The 17,165-nt window shown below is 42.1% G+C and overlaps 1 protein-coding gene across 1 annotated transcript in view; it reads left to right on the forward strand.

Moving 5' to 3' along the window:
• LOC125484218 overlaps positions 1–15,880 on the forward strand; it is a 23,619-nt gene extending 7,739 nt beyond the window's left edge. Inside the window, exons 3-4 of the mRNA XM_048602033.1 lie at positions 6,316–6,430; positions 14,938–15,880. Of these exons, the coding sequence (XP_048457990.1) occupies positions 15,038–15,661 (624 nt within the window). The 5' untranslated portion in view covers positions 6,316–6,430; positions 14,938–15,037 and the 3' untranslated portion in view covers positions 15,662–15,880. The remainder of the gene's footprint in view (positions 1–6,315; positions 6,431–14,937) is intronic.
• The last annotated feature ends 1,285 nt before the right edge of the window (positions 15,881–17,165 follow it).

Below are 17,165 nucleotides of genomic sequence, written 5' to 3' on the forward strand. Positions count from 1 at the left end.
CCAAGCAGCATCATAGGAGCAGATCTGCTCCTATGATGCTGCTTGGCCTGCTGTGTTCATCCAGCCCTGCACCTTGTTGTCACAGTGGGTAATAGGCAAGGCAAATGGAATATTGGCCTTTATTCCAAGGGGAATACAGAAGTTAGACCATGGCTGGAATACTGTAAACAGTTCTGGTTCTGTTTTCTAAAGCAAGATATCCCAAGGTTCACTTGATTGATCTTGGGTATGGAGGGATTTTTTATGAGGAGAGTTGAGTAGGTTGGGCTTGTACTCCTTAGAGCTTCGGAGAACGAGAGGAGACCTTACTAAAACATCTGAGATTATTCGGTTTCTTGCCAGGATAAATGTGGAGAGGTTGTTTCCCCTTTTTTAGAACCAGAAAGCAGAATAATGAGTTATCCATTTAAGACAGGCAAGGAAGATTTTCTTTCTGTCTGGGTGGTGAATCTGTTGAATTTTTTACTGCAGAGGGCGAGTTCATTAGTATATTCAAGGTTGAGATAAACAGGTTTTTAAATCAGTCAGGAAATTGAGGTTGTTACGGGGAAAAAGGCAGGTTTAAGTAGATTATAAGTAGTTCATCAGCAACTTTCAACTGTTCAGTATTTTGAAAACAACAGTAAATGTATAAAGATTAGTGAATTGGTGAGGATATTTCAGCAAACCGTATGATTAACAATAATATTAAAATCATACTGACCCTTAATGATTTTTATACCTCTAACTTCTAAAAATTTATAAACCATGAATATGTTTGTGGGTTTTAAAATTATTAACCCCTTTACAAGCTTGCAACTATAACAGTTTCAGGTAAGAGCCTTGTAGTATTAGAAAGAACACTAAATCAAAGTAGAGAATGTTATTCAATGGTTGATGGTTCTCCTTTTCAACTTCACATGCAGAAAACCATACAGAATATGACGAACATAGAAGAAGCCAAGAATTACCATATGTACTCATGTAAAAGTCAAATTTTTTAGACTGTCTTAAAGTTAAATTCATGGGGTTGACAATTACATGGATGCTACTTTTGAGGGGCTGAAATCCATGCTACAGTCCAAAATACCAAATCATTAGCAGAATCCCAATTGATCTCTAAACGAAAGCCTCGACTATATGTGTGACTGTATTCCACAAGTGCTACAGGGGAACTGAGTGGCACACAAAGGGAGGTTGTCACCTGTCTGTGACCCGATGCGACTTAAATTTTTGTGCCAAATTGGTGTGAACTGTACGTCAAACACATAATAGCACAGAAAAAAAATTAATTTCCTCATCGTAACGTTTATGTACAGGATAATATCTTGACTCACAAATGTTGACCTGTTCTCTGTGAAGAACTAGGGTCGACTTGTACACGAGATATTTGAAAAATTCCAGACTTGTTGGCCAAAATAGGGGCACAACTTTTACATGACATGGACTTTTACTTGAGTATATAACAGTAGTCAAAAATCTGCTGATGTAACTGGAGGCTTGCTTTGTATATGCCAGAAGATACATTCATCTATCTATGCCCAACTTTTCTTGCCCTGTTTTATTAAGATTTATAACAACTTGCAAAAGCATTGTGATGCCTTCAATTCTAAGTCAGTTGTTATAATGGCAGATCATTTTCGCTCATGTAAATTCAAAAGTCATTTAGACATTATATGTTCCAATCATAACTCTCTACTTAACCTATGCTATAGAGTCATAGAGACGTACAGCGTGGAAACAGACCCTTTGGTCCATCTCGTCCACGCCGACCATATATCCTAAATTAATCTGGTCCCAAATGCCAACATTTGGCCCATCTCCCTCTAAACCCTTTCTATTCATATACCAATCTAGCTGCCTTTTAAATGTTGTTGTTGTACCAGTATCCACCACTTCCTCTGGCAGCTCACTCCATACAAGCACCACTCTTGTGTGAAAAAGTTGCCCTTTAGGACCCTTTTAAATCTTTCCCCGTCACCTTAAACCTATGCCCTCTAGTTTTGGACTCCCCCATTCCAGGGAAAAGATCTTGACTATTTACCTGATCCATGTCCTTCATGATTTTTTAAACCTCTATAAGGTCACCCCTCAGCGTTTGACGATCCAGGGAAAATAGCCCCAGCCTGTTCATCCTCTCCCTATAACTCGAACCTTCCAACCCTGGCAACATTCTTGTAAATCTTTTCTGAACCTTTTCAAGTTTCATTACATCCTTCCTGTAGCAGGATGACCAGGATTGCATGCAGTATTCCAACAGTGACCTAACCAATGTCCTGTACAGCCACAACATGACATCCCAACTCCTATACTCAATGCACTGATTAATAAAGGCAAGCATACCAAATGCCTTCTTTCACTATCCTATCTACCCGCAGCTCCACTTTCAAGGAACTATGAGGCTGCACTCCAAGGTCTGTTTGTTCAGCAACACTCCCCGGGTCCTTACTATTAAGTGTATAAGTCCTGCCCTGATTTGCCTTTCCAAAATGCAGCACCTCACATTCATCTAAATTAAACTCAATCTGCCACTCCTAAGCCCATTGGCCCATCTGATCAAGATGCCATTGTACTTGGATGTAACCTTCTTTGCTGTCCACTATGCCTCCTATTTTGGTGTCATCTGCAAGCGTACTGAGCATACCTCCTATGTTCACATCCAAATGGTTTATATAAATGACAAAAAGCAGTGACCCAGCACTGATCCTTGTGGCACACCACTGGTCACAGGCCTCCAGTCTGAAAAGAAGGGTCCTGACCCGAAATGTCACCTTTCCTGCTCCTCTGATGCTGCCTGGCCTGCTGTGTTCCTCTAGCTCCATACTGTGTTGACTTGTCATCCTGCTGTCTTCTACCTTTTGAGCCAGTTCTGTATCCAAATGGCTAGTTTTCCCTGTATTCCACGTGCTGCAACCTAGCTAACCAATCTACCATGAGGAACCTTGTCGAACACCTTACTGAAGTACGTATAGTTCACATCCACTGCTCTGCTGATACCTGGCTTCTTCATTACTTCTTCAAAAAACTCAATGAAGTTCGTGAGACATGATTTCCCATGTACAGAGCCATGTTGACTATCCCTATTCAGTCCCTGCCTTTCCAAATACATGTAAATCCTGTCCTTCAGGATTCCTTTTGACAACTTGCCCACCAGCAATGTCAGGCTCACCGGTCTATTCTTTCCTGGCTTTTCCTTACTACCTTTCTTAAATAGTGGCACAATGTTAGCCAACCTCCAGTCTTCCGCCACTTCACCTGTGGCTATTGATGATAAAAATATCTCAGCAAAGGGCCCAGTAATCACTTCCCTGGCTAACCACAGAGCTCTCGGGCACACCTGATCAGGTCCCAGGGATTTATCCACCTTTGTGTTTTTTGAGCTGTCCAGCACCACCGCCTCTATAATATGGACATTTTTCACAATATCGCTATTTATGTTCCTACGTTCTACATCTTCCATCTCCATCTCTACAGTAAACGCTGATGCAAAATACTCTTTTAGTATCTCCCCCACCTCCTGCGGTTCCACACATAGGCAGTCTTGCTGATCTTTAAAGGGCTTTATTCTCTCCCTGGTTACTTTTTTGTCCTTAATGTATTTACAGAATCCCTTTAGATTCTCTTCATCCCTATTTGCCAAAGCCAGTTCATGTCCCCTTCTTGCCCTCCTGATTTCCCTCTTAAGTATGCCTTTGTACTCTTCTAGGGATTCACTCGATCTTTGCTGTCTATACCTGACATATGCCTCCTTCTTATTCTTGACCAAAACCTCAATTTTGTTAGTCATGCAGCATTCCCTACACTTACCGGCCTTACCCTTCACCCTAACAGGAACTTACTGTCCTTGAATTCTCTTTATCTCATTTTTGAAGGCTTCCCATTTTCCAGCAGTCCATTTACCTGCAAACATCCACCACCCCATCAACTTCTAAGAATTCTTGCCTAATACTATTAAAATTGGCCTTCCTCCAATTTTAAAATTTAACTTTTAGATCCGGTCTATCCTTTTTCATCACTGTTTTAAAACTAATAGAATTATGGTCACTGGCCCCAAAGTGCTTCCCCACTGACACCTCAGTCACTTGCCCTGCCTTATTTCCCAAGAACATAGAACATAGAACAGTACAGCACAGTACAGACCCTTCGGCCCACGATGTTATGCTAAACTTTTACCCCAAACCTAAGGTCTATCTAACCTCCACCCCTACCTTATACTATCATCCATATGCCTACCTAATAGCCGCTTAAATGCCCCTAATGAGGCCGACTCCACTACCCTCTCCGTCAATGCATTCCACGCCCCTACCACTCTCTGAGTAAAGAGTAGGTCAGGTTTTGCACCTTCTTTAGTAGGTACATCCACATACTGAATCAGAAAATTTCCTGTATACACTTAACAAATTCCTCTCCATCCAAGCCCTTAACACTATTGCAGTCCCGTTCCATGTTTGGATGGTTAAAATCCCCTATTATTCTTGCAGATAACCAAGACCTCTTTACAAGTTTGTTTCTTAATTTCCTGCTGACAATTAGCGGAGTCTATAGTACAATCCCAATAAGGTGATCATCCCTTTTTTATTTCTCAGTTCCATCCATATAACTTCCCTGGATGTAATCCCAACCGTAATGTTATCCCTAATCAAAAACGCTACTTCCTTCCTCTCTTGCCTCCCTCTCTATCCTTCCTATAGCCTCTATACCCTGGAACGTTAACCTGTCAGTTCTTTCTATCCCTGAGCCACGTCTCTGTAATTGCTATGATATCCTATTCCCATGTTCCTAACCATGCCCTGAGTTCATTTGCCTTACCAGTTAGGCCTCTTGCATTGAAATAAATGCAGTTTGATTTATCAATCCTACCTCGTTCTCTGCTTTGTTCATGCCTGCCCTGACTGACTTGCTTCTTTTCCAAACTGTGTCGGTCCCAGACTGATCTCTTTCTTTGGGTCCCACCTTGCTCTTACTGGTTTAAATCCTCCTGAGCAGCTCGAGCAAATCTCCTCTCCAGTGTATTAGTCCCCCTCCAATTCAGATGCAATCTAACCTTCTATACACATCACTTCTACCTCAGAAGAGATTCCAATGATCCTAATACGTGAATCCTTCTCCCCTGCACCAGCTCCTCAGCCACACATTCATCTGCTCCATCCTCCTGTTCCTCACTAGCTCTTGGCACCAGGAGTAATCCAAACATTATTATCCTCAAGGAACTGCTTTTTAAATTCTGTCCTAACTTCTTATATTCTCTCCTCAGAATCTCATCCTTTTCTCTTCTGTGTCATTAGTTCCAATGTGTACAACGACCTTCTGCTGGTTTGTCTCCCCTTCGAGAATATTCTGCACCCTCTCCGAGATATCCTTGATTCCAGCAACAGGGAAGCAACACACCATTGTGACAGCTCGCTGTCAGCCACAGAAATGTCTGTCTATGCCTCTGACCAGAGAGTTCCATATCACAATCAACTGCATGGAACCTGACATACCCCTCATTACATTAGAGCCAGTCTCGGTACCAGAAACCTGGCTGTCAGTGCTTTCCCTCAAGAGTCCATCACTCCCTACGTTTTCCGGAACAGCATGCCTGTTTGAGATGGGGATAGACACAGGAGACTCCTGCACAACCTGCCTCCCTCTCCTATTTTTCCTGGAGGTAACCCATCTACCTGACTGTCTCTTTGGTTTATCTCCCTTCCTGAAACTGCCATCCATCACACCCCCAGCTCCTGTAAATTCCTCATTACCTCTAATTGCTGCTGCAACCATTCCATGCAATCTTATAGGATTCGCAACCAAACATACTTCGTGCAGACATAATCATCAGTAACATGAATACTCTCCCTACTCTCCCACATCCAACAGGAAGGGTACATCACTTTATTAAAGGCCATCTTTGTGCCTTAACAATCTACAGATCCAGAAAGTAACATAATCTTACTGTTCCAAAAAACAGTGCTGCAGGCTAACTTAGTACCTCTGTTCTATATTTTTAAAGTTTAATCAGAGACAGATCTCTATAAAACATATAATCAAAAAGGAACACACTCTTCTCATTGTTGTAGATTTACAAAAAAAACCAGTAAGGTTACACTTTAAAAAGCCACTTAGTTGCTCCCTTGCTGTGAGTTCTTCCATCTGGGTTTCTCCATCGTCAGCTATGAATTTCACTGTTAATTTTTCTTAAACTGAGTGCTTATTCTGTTTCGGGTAAACAGTAAGCATTTATTTTCCTCATCCTCTAAGTTCTCATCTTTTGTGTTTTATAACTCATGCCCACTTTTTGGAAGGGTACAGTAAATGCATCTGTATAGTCTGAAAAGTTTTTGTTTTTATCCTCAGAGCTGAAAGATGAACGGAAAATTCTGGAACGCGATCTGCAGCAGGCACCATCAATACAAAGTCTGTTACAGGTTCGCAAACCACCTGGGTGCAGGTCCTCAAAGAGATCCTGCAGGTAACATGTATTCAGAGCACAGTTTCCTCCTCCTTAAATCATAGGTGAGCAGGGAGGCTCTGATATGTTACGCCTGAAGTACTTGTTTGAACACTGTGTTCAGCAGATTATTGAATCAGTTTCAGGATCCCTAAACTAACCAATTAGAATGATATCATTGTTAGTGAGGAATTCTATTATGATTTCAAGCAACATAGTAAAATGTCAGAAACCCCAATGTTGGGAAATGTTTTATGATGATCAAACAAAAGTGAGCTGTTCAAAGATACCTGGAGAAAACAATTGCATTTGCATGCATGGTAAATGCAGGGTTACAGGGATAGGGTGGGGATCTGGTCTCAGTGGGATTCTCTTATGAGGGTTAGTGCGGACAAGGTGGGCTAAATAGCCTCTTTCTGCACTGTAGGGATTCTATGAATCCTGAAATTGTATTCCTGTTTATATGACTGTTTTAAACTAAATTCCTTTTAACTTTTAATGCAAACTTTACGTCTATAAAAGTAACATGTTGATAAATATTTTAATGCAAATGTGAGTGAATAGCATGAGCTTCATGAGCACTACTATGGATACACTTGTCCAGGTGAGGTTTTCTGTCAGACACTTGACATGGTCATTGTTGATTTTGGAGAGACTTTCAGGGGTTTGAATGTAAGCAATTTGTAGCTATACTGTTAAAGCTGATCCAGCTAAGCATAATTAATGATTACCCACTATGTTGATGATATCATACTTTTGAAAGTTGCAAAACGTGTGAATCTTGTTGGAGGTGGTCATTTATCTGGAACTTGCATTGTACAAACGTTACCTGCTACATGTCTAACCAAACTGATGCACTGCAGCCCATTCAGAGAGCTGTCAACAAAACTGAAGACTATATAATTGCCATCGATAAACAGGCCCAGTCTATCTTAAACATTTTTTTAAGCTTCATATAAAATCTTCAGGTTCTACCCAAACACATCTGGCCTGGAGCTTACAACTAAAACCCTTGCACTGAGGTAACCTATTTCCTAACTTCTCTGAACTAGCTCCTTTCTCAAGGCAAAACTGTTTCATGCTTCCAACTTCGAGCAAGACTTGTGGAAACTGAAAACAAAAGCTCTTCCAAGCTGTGACCTTTTCCTAGAAGGAAAAAAAATCCTAATTCTTCTCACAGAAATTAATGCTCTTCAATGCCTATTCTGTCCGCACGTAAAGCTCGCCTAATGCAAACAAATCCTCATGATCATCCTGGGGACATACACTCTCTCATACTGTTGAAAAAAGTCCATGGTTCCAGATATAATGACAGGTTAATTATTAAACTCTTTCACATTCATAAACCAAAATTTACGTGCCCTAGTTCAAAATTCAAACTAAAAATTAAACTGTAATTAAAATCATGCAATTACATCACAATTGATCATCCTAATAAGGCGAAGGTAAGTTGCTTTCTTGAACTGCTGCAGCTCTTGGGTTATAGCAACACACAAAGTATTGTTAAAGAGAGAGGTCCAGGAATTGACCCAATGACAGTGAAGAAGCGTGATATAGTTTCAATTCATGGTGGTGTGTGACTTGAGGCAAAATTGAAGACGGTGGTGTTCCCATTTGTCTGCTGCCTTGTACTTCTAAATAGTGGAGGTTGCAAGTTTTGGAAATGATGTTGGAGGAGCTTTGGTGAGTTACTGCTTTGCATTTTGTAAATGCTATGTACTGCTGCCACTGCCTGTCAGTTCTGAAGGGAGCTGATGTTGAAAGTGGTGGATGAGGTGCTAATCAATTGGGCTGCTTTGCCCTGGATGGTTTCAAGCTTCCTGGTTTTGAACAGGTCATTAGCTTGGTGGTGAGAGTAGTGTCATGGATGTTGTCTACACAGGTGGCCACAAACTATTAATGAGGATTTGTACAAAAGATAATTAGCAAAGATATATTGCAGGGCATATAAGCCAAACTTGAGACTGGGTACGTAGTTGGTTAGAAGGCAGGATAGAGAAAGAGTAAAGTCTAAAGGGTTCATTTTCTGATTGGCAGAATTTGATAAGTGGTGAGGTCCAGGGTCCAGTGGTGTGTAATGGGGCCTCAGCTTAGCATCCTGATTTCTTAAACCTGGATAAATGAATAAAGACTGAAAACAAATAATGCTGGAGATTGCAGTGGGTCAGGCAGCATACGTGAAGAGAAAGCAAGCGAACGTTTCAAGTTTAGATGACTCTTCATCAGAGCTGACGTGAAGTGTGGAGGGGGCAGCATTTATGCTATGGGGAGATGGGGAGGGTGGAGTGCTGGGGGAGAAATGATGTTGATAGTTCAGATTAAGTGGTTGGAATTGTATGTCTGAGTTTGGAGGTGCTGAGTTAAGAACAGGATGTTCTGCAGATAAAATCAAGAAGTTGCAAAGGGACATGGCAGACTGATAATTCAATTAAGTCCTCACATGTCTACCACTTTAGATTTAAGCAAGAAAATTTGGTACTTCTGAGAAATCTGGATCTGTGGAGGAGTAAAAAAAATTGTTTATGCACCCAATCACTGAGGGACTCATGCAAAGAAACAAAGTGTAATCAAAATGCTAATGCAATGTTGACGTTTAATCATATGGAGTGGAATTCAAAAGTAAAAGTTGTATTCAGTTGTATGGGGCTTTCGTAAGACTCCATCTGGAGCAATGTTTTAGGAACTTGGGAAGAGGGCTAATGGACCTTAAAGAGAGAAATTGAGGACAGGATGCATGAATTTGTTTTGCATTGTCCTAACCTAATTGAGATGTTGCAAACGATGAAGGATTTAATAGGGTGAATGTAAATAAACTATTTCCTTTGGTGTAGGAATCGTAAGAAAGCAGTATAATTGTGGGAGGAGCCCCATACCGTTTTGGAGTGAAATCACGAAGTATTTATTCAAACAAAGGGTAGTAAAAACATAGAACTCACCTTGATAACAAGGTGTAGAGCTGGATGAACACAGCAGGCCGAGCAGGAAAGCTGACGTTTCGGGCCTAGACCCTTCTTCAGAAATGGAAGAGGAGAACGGGATTCTGAAATAAATAGGGAGAGAGGGGGAGGCGGTTAGAAGATGGATAGAGGAGAAGATAGGTGGAGAGGAGACAGACAGGTCAAAGAGGCAGGGATGGAGCCAGTAAAGGTGAGTGTAGGTGGGGAGTTTGGGAGGGGTTAGGTCAGTCCAGGGAGGACGGACAGGTCAAGGGGGTGGGATGAGGCTAGTAGGTAGGAGATCGGGATGGGGCTTGAGGTGGGAGGAGGGGATAGGTGGGAGAAAGGACAGGTTAAGGAGGCGGGGACAAGCTGGGCTGGTTTTGGGATGCGGTAGAGGGAGGGGAGATTTTGAAGCTTGTGAAGTCCACATTGATACCATTGGGCTGCAGGGTTCCCAAGCGAAATACGAGGTGCTGTTCCTGCAACCTTCAAGTGGCATCATTGTGGCACTGCAGGAGGCCCAGGATGGACATGTCATCTGAGGAATGGGAGGGGGAGTTGAAATGGTTCGCGACTAGGAGGTGCAGTTGTTCAGTGCGAACCAAGCGTAGGTGTTCCGCAAAGCGGTCCCCAAGCTCCCGTTCCTCAGACGACATGTAACCATTTTAACTCCCCCTCCCATTCCTCAGACGACACGTCCATCCTGGGCCTCCTGCAGTGCCACAACGATGCCACCCGAAGGTTGCGGGAACAGCACCTCATATTTCGCTTGGGACCCCTGCAGCCCAATGGTATCAATGTGGACTTCACAAGCTTCAAAATCTCCCCTCCCCTTACCGCATCCCAAAACCAGCCCAGCTCGTCCCCGCCTCCCTAACCTGTCCTTCCTCCCACCTATCCCCTCCTCCCACCTCAAGCCCCACCCCTATCTCCTACCTACTTGCCTCATCCCGCCCACTTGACCTGTCCGCCCTCCCTGGACTGACCTATCCCCTCCCTAACTCCCCACCTGCACTCACCTTTACTGGCTCCATCCCTGCCTCTGAACCATCTGTCTCCTCTCCACCTATCTTCTCCTCGAACCATCTTCTCCTCTATCCATCTTCTATCCTCCTCCCCCTCTCTTCCCATTTATTTCAGAACCCACTTCCTCTCCCCCATTTCTGAAGAGGGTCTAGCCTGCTCCTCTCATGCTGCTTGGCCTGCTGTGTTCATCCAGCTCTACACCTTGTTATCTCAGATTCTCCAGCATCTGCAGTTCCTACTATCTCTAGAACTCTCCTTGTATAGTTTATGGATGCTGGAACAATTGACATTTTCAAATCTAAGGTTGATAGATTTTTGTCAGGATAGGACATTAAAATAGGGAAATTGAAGCTGTGTTGCAAATCAGCTGTAATCTGTTGGAATGCTGGAACAGACTGCTGTATTCCTGTAATTACAAGTGTCCTGACCCGAAACGTCAACTTTCCTGCTCCTCTGATGCTGCCTGGCCTGCTGTGTTCCTCTAGCTCCACACTGTTATCTCTGACTCCAGCATCTGCAGTTCTTGCTATCTCTCCCCCTTCTGTCTGCTGTTTCTCCAAAACTTTAATGGCGGAAGTCTAATGAATACTGATTTTATTTTTTTGGTCATGCACAAAAATGAAAGGATTTTATGAGCTTCATTGGGGAATTGAATTCCCCCAATCAAATATTCAAATTGTATCTCACTGAAAAAAAAACACTCCCAAATTATTTTAGGGTTGCTTTGCTATTAAAAATGTAGCAAACATTACTGAATCTGCTCCTGATTGGACAAGCCCAGTTCTAAATTGTGGGAATGGGGTAAATGGTAAATTCAATGACAATTTGCTTTTAGGTATTACATTTAAAATAAAACCCTCGACTTTTCTTTCACGTTAATGGCAAAATCTGAGGGGATATCGGAAATGGAGGGGGTGAGGGGGAGTGGAGGGTAGTGGTTTGGAGAAGAGCTGGGCACCATTATTGGGCCAATCCCAAGAAAACTTCTAAAACCTGTTATAAATGTGTTGAAAGGATTCTAAAGTTCGTAACAAAATTTAAAAAGTGTCACAAATATTTGAAATATTGTAAATCACTCAAAAAAACATATCTGTCTTTGCACTGAAAACAGACCTTGGGTGTGTCTCAGCTTGTGCTTTACCATTGAAATGCCATGCTGGAAATCTTTGCTGCTTGTCTGAACATTACACTGAACTGCAGGAAGAAGAAACAGCTCACACTGCGGCCTGCCAACAATGTTATTGAGCAGCAGATTCACTGAGAGGTGAAAATCTGAATTGATAGAATGTCCCAAGTGACTTTTCAGGAATGTTATAAAACAAAAATTGATATCTTGCCATATTGATTGCATGTTGAACAATGTTACAGCGGTGGCCAAAGGTTTTATTCCAATTGGTATATTTTAAGGAGGATTTAACAATGTAAAAAGGTATAAAGAGGGAATGCCAGAACTTAGAGCCAGTGCAGCTGAAAGCATACCCACCAGTAAGTGGTACAACAAAATTGGGATTGCTTAGAAGACCAGAATTGAAGTGCAGATTCTGTAGAGAGTTGTGCATCTATCAGACATTACCATGTACAAGACATAAGGTAGGAGTGTGATGGAATAGTTTCCACTTGCTTGGATGATTGCAGCTCCAACAATACTCAGATCAGCATCATCCAGGACAAAGCAGCACAATTGATTGGCAACTCATCCACCACCCTAAACATTCATTCTCTCTAGCGGCATTGCATGTGGCAGTATGTACCATTTACAAGTGAACTGCAGCAACTTGACAAGGTTCTTTCAGCAACATCTTTTAAATACACAACTTTTGCCACCTTGAAAAGGGCAGTAGATGCATGAGTACACCGTCATTCTTCTAAACCACATATACCATCCTGACTCAGAATCATATGACTGTTGTGTCACTGTTGCTGTGCTCGTACTTCCTCTATAGCAGCACCGAATGTACTTAAATCACGGACTACGGTGGTTGAAGATAGCTGAGTGCCACCTTCTCAATCACAACAAGGGATGGACAATAAGATCTTTTTCCTGTACCCCCCCGACAATGAGGAAACATATGTGACAGGAGCTACCAAAATAGTACCACTTCAATATTCTGAGGAAATGTTAGAGCATGTGCCAATACTCTGCCTCTTCTGGTGCCAGCATTGTGGCCTTGCCATAACCACAAAGACATCTTTCCCATTGAGATTTAGACCATATGAATCAGCTGTCTCTTCTACTCTCCTCTCTTCCACTAGCCCATCAGGGCAAACTGCCTCTGAGTTTGCCTCCTGTCCTAGCATCGAACTTGTATCTTACCCTAGTCTCTCTCCAAACTTCTCTCATGTCCCTCTGAATTAATCTTATCCATGAAACTCACTTCTTGTTCCTTTGGTCCCATTCTCGTCTTTTCCTGGTCCCCACGTTAGCTGATATTATTAGTTCTCTCTCCTCAAGTACTGTCTTACATTTAGGGGGAGGTGGTGGCCTAGTGGTATTATCGCTGGACTGTTAATCCAGAGACCTAGATAGTGTTCTGGGAACCCAGGTTCAAATCCCACCATGGCAGATGATGGAATTTGACCTCAGTAAATATCTGGAATTAAGAATCTAGTGGTGCCCGTGAATTGATTATTGGAAAAACCCATCTGGTTCACTAATGTCCTTTATGCATGGATACTGCCATCGTTACCTGGTCTGGCCGACATGTGACTCCAGACCCACAGCAATGTGGTTGACTCTTAATTGCCCTCTTGGCAATTAGGGATGGGCAATAAATGCTGCCCAACCAGTTAAAAAAGATTTAATATTGCCAATATCACCCGACTCCTCAAAAATACTTCTTTCTCCCACTGTCCTTGTAAACCTCAAATCCAGCTCCAATGTCGTTTCCTTTCCAAACTCCTTGAACACCAGTGCCCCCCGATTCAATGCCCATGTTACCAGACTTCCATATTTGACGTCTATAGACTTCCCTCGGTGACACCCTCTGAAAACACAGCATTTGATTTTTATCCACATACACAAACACTAGCCAGCTCTGCCACACCACTCCTTAGACTCTTCTTTGTTACTAAATGATCACATTGCTTGTCTGACAGCCAATACTGCATCAGCAGAAATGTCTTCCAATTAAATATTGCAAAGACAGAAGCTATTGTGTTTGATTTCAGCCGTAAACACCTTCTCTACCCACTGATTCTTGTCTAAGCCTGAACCAAACTATTCATAACCTTGGCCTCATAACTGATCCCAAGAAGAGTTTTGAACTATATATCTGCTCCGTTGTTAAGTCCACTCATTTTCATCAACATTTCCCACAACAGACTCAATCTATCTGTTGCTAAAACCCCCATGCTTTTGTTACCACTGAACTTTACTACTCCAATGCACTGACAGTCAGTCTTCCACATTCTACCATACGTAAAACTGTAGCTATCCAATCTTTGCTGCCTCTGCCTGTGATTCCCAACAAGTCCCGTTTGCTTACCACCCCTGTGTTAGCTGATCCATGCTGGTCAAACAACATCTTGATGTTTAAATCCATACGCAGTTTTCAAATCCTTTCATAATCTCACACTTCCCTATCACTAATCTCCTACAGACCCACAACCTTCTCTTTTTGTCCACCTAGAAGTGGTGTTTATACGATTCACAATGTTGCTGAGTAGGAGATAGTAGGAACTGCAGATGCTGGAGAATCCGAGACAACAAGGTGTAGAGCTGCATGAACACACCAGGCCAAGCAGCATCATAGGAGCAGAAAGGCTGACGTTTCAGGCCTAGACCCTTCATTTCTGGTGAAGGGTCTAGGCCCAAAACGTCAGCCTTTCTGCTCCTATGTTGCTGCTTGGCCTGCTGTGTTCATCCAGCTCTGCACCTTGTTGCTGAGTAGGTAGTTGAGTTAAGGACTGCTTGATAGCACCGTCTGTCATATTGCTGCTGGTTGCAAATAAACTGATGATGCAGTAATTGACTGGATTAGGTTTGTCCTGTTGATGTGAACAGAACACATCTAGTCAATTTGCCACATTGTCAGGTTGACTTCAGTGTTGTAGCTGTACTGGAACAGCCTGGCTAGGGCATGGCTAGTTTTAATCTTCAGTACTGTTGCTGGGATGTTATCAGTATCTGTGGGATTTTTTAAACCTAGTGCCTTCAGCCTTTCTTGATATGAGGTGAGGTGAATGGAATTCACTGGCATCTACAATGGTGGAAACTCAGGAGATTATGGAATAATTGGCTGCTCGGAGGTTCATGAGAACAACCCTGTAGAATGGTTACCCTTTGTTTCCTTCCAGAGGAAGGATAAGGCTGACCTCTGCTTTCTCAATAGCTTGGTAAGTGAGCAGTTGCAGCTGTGAAACTGAGTTATCAGCCTGCAGAGCTATGCTGGAATTTTAGTGCACTGTACCATAATATTGTCCTTAACATGGCTGCTACTAAATTAGTAACTCATATATATCTTGCATTATTAAGATGGATGAAAGACAGCCTCAAGTGTTGATTATAGCAGAGTTTAATGTACCATCACATTCCACATAAAGCATTTTTTTTGTTTGATGTAGGAACACATTGAGATGGAGCAACACAGCAGCCAATACATCAGAAGAAACTCATTACTCCACATTGACAGCTGGCCTGTCAGAAGCAACTCTAGAACAGAAAATGAAAAAACACAGTCTTTCACCTAAAGGTGGATCCGGTTTCAATGGAACTGGGAACTGTTGTATAAAATTGGGACACTCGAGAATCCTTGCTGCATCCCCACACAGGACATCTTTAGGAGCGGTGGACTTACCATTACCTAGTTACCATGATGAGGGAGCTTCAGCAAACCGTCCTGCACCAGAAAGTACACATGCTCCTGGTCCTGAGTCTAACATGAAAAGTCAGAATAAAGTTCAACCACATCTAACAGCTGATGTGTCAGGATCATCTAGTAAACAAATTGAATCTACTCATGATAGAACTTGCATTGAAGGGTCACTATCTTTACAAGATGATGTTCAGACGTCATTGGCATATTCAGAATCTACTAATGACTTCTCCCTTTGGCAGCAATCAGTCTCTTCCTCCATCCGGACAGATACTCATTACACAACAGAAAGTAAGAGGACTTTGTCATCAAATTTGAAAAACTCTGTTGAGGTTTTATCTTCAATACCTAAACAGGATGGTCATGTTCTTATTCCATCGCCACCTTTGGGTGAAAAGCCCATTGGTGCTCAACCGAGGAACACGCACAGAGTGAGAAGAGCCCGAGTAGACAGCTTGGCTGGCAGTGCGTGAGCAGTGAATCTGGCCTGAATGTTCCAGTGAGCTGGCTTCAGTTTCGAAGTTTGGGTTCATTTGCGTTAACCTGAATCGATTATCATTAAAGAATAAATGCCAAAGTGCCCCACATCCACTGTTTTGATTAGTTTACTTGTTTACTTCCACCATCCTACCTCATTTTTACATTATGATGTGTGCTAAATAAGATAATAATAAAACTGGATACCAAAGATATTTACTTTCTTTGTATTAACTAAGTCATTTATGTTTAGAGCTTTTTTAGAATTCAGATATGTGCGACCACCCAAAATGCCCTTAAAACATTTTTGCTGACATATTGAAGTTATTTTAAATAAAATTGGGAGAGATATAAAATTGGCTACCAATTCACTAGTGCCCACTTTACATATCACCCAGATCAATATGATTCCTTTGGGTTGTAGCTGTTTATACAGTGTGGGCTCTGAGCACTAGATGGCACTGTAGAGCAAACTATGTTTTTAAGCACCCGATACAATCAGGCACTTAGAAAAAGGAGGTAAAAAGATGAGGAAATTCTAACTGAAAATATTGTTCCGCTTTGGTAAAATTTAGCTCCTATGAATCTCTGTGTGGGTCATTTCCTGTTGAAGTCCTCTTTGCTTCTTATCTTGCCTAGCACTGCAAAAATGTAAAAGATAAGATGACCGATTATTTCCATTTTGTATCCACCACTACACACTTGCGAGTATAGGAATGATGAGATAAGACCAGTTAATGCATGGCTGGGGAAATGGTTCTGGAGGGAAGGCTTTAGATTCTTGCTGCATTGCAACTTGTTCTAGGGCAGGAGGAACCTGTACAAAGTGGAAGGGTGCATTTTCATACAGCTCAGATCAATGTCTTTGTATGCAATCTAAATGGTTAGCAGTCCTTTTCCCTTTATTAATTTAGCCCCACCCACACTCTTCTATTTTTATTATATATCTAAGAGTACGTCCTCAACACCAATTCATGCTTCCCTTCAAACTGTTTTTAAGACCCAAATTCTGATCCCTGCACAAAATTCCATTCAACCAGTTTTGGGTTCTCTCCATCTACCCCAATGCTAATTTTATTTTGCAGCTTGTTTCTCATTCTGTCAACTTGCACCCGTCTCCCCAGTTCAGCATTTCTCATCTGATCTGTGACACCTTCACTCTTTCCAGTAAGCATTTTCTGAACTATTGATCATGTTTCTCAGTTAGTCACTGCTCAGCCCTCATGTCCACAGTTTGCACTTTAGTCAGCTGAGTTTACCATTTGAATTTCTATTGTATCTATTGCATGACTAACTGCAAAAAATCCTCCTCCTACAGGTTTCTGGGCCTTGATATTCATCCTGGAGCAGTCTCTAACTAATCCCACCTGATGTTTTCTTTAAGTTGGTCTTCCAGTGTTTGCGAGTGCCCAATTGTGCTACTCCACTGATAGGCTTCCATGAATTCTTCCCAATCCTTTTCACAGTCACTAACCCGATTACTGCCCCATGCTCATTCCA

Source organism: Rhincodon typus, chromosome 10 (genome assembly GCF_021869965.1).
Source record: "Rhincodon typus isolate 14 chromosome 10, sRhiTyp1.1, whole genome shotgun sequence".
Taxonomy (NCBI): Eukaryota; Metazoa; Chordata; class Chondrichthyes; order Orectolobiformes; family Rhincodontidae; genus Rhincodon; species Rhincodon typus.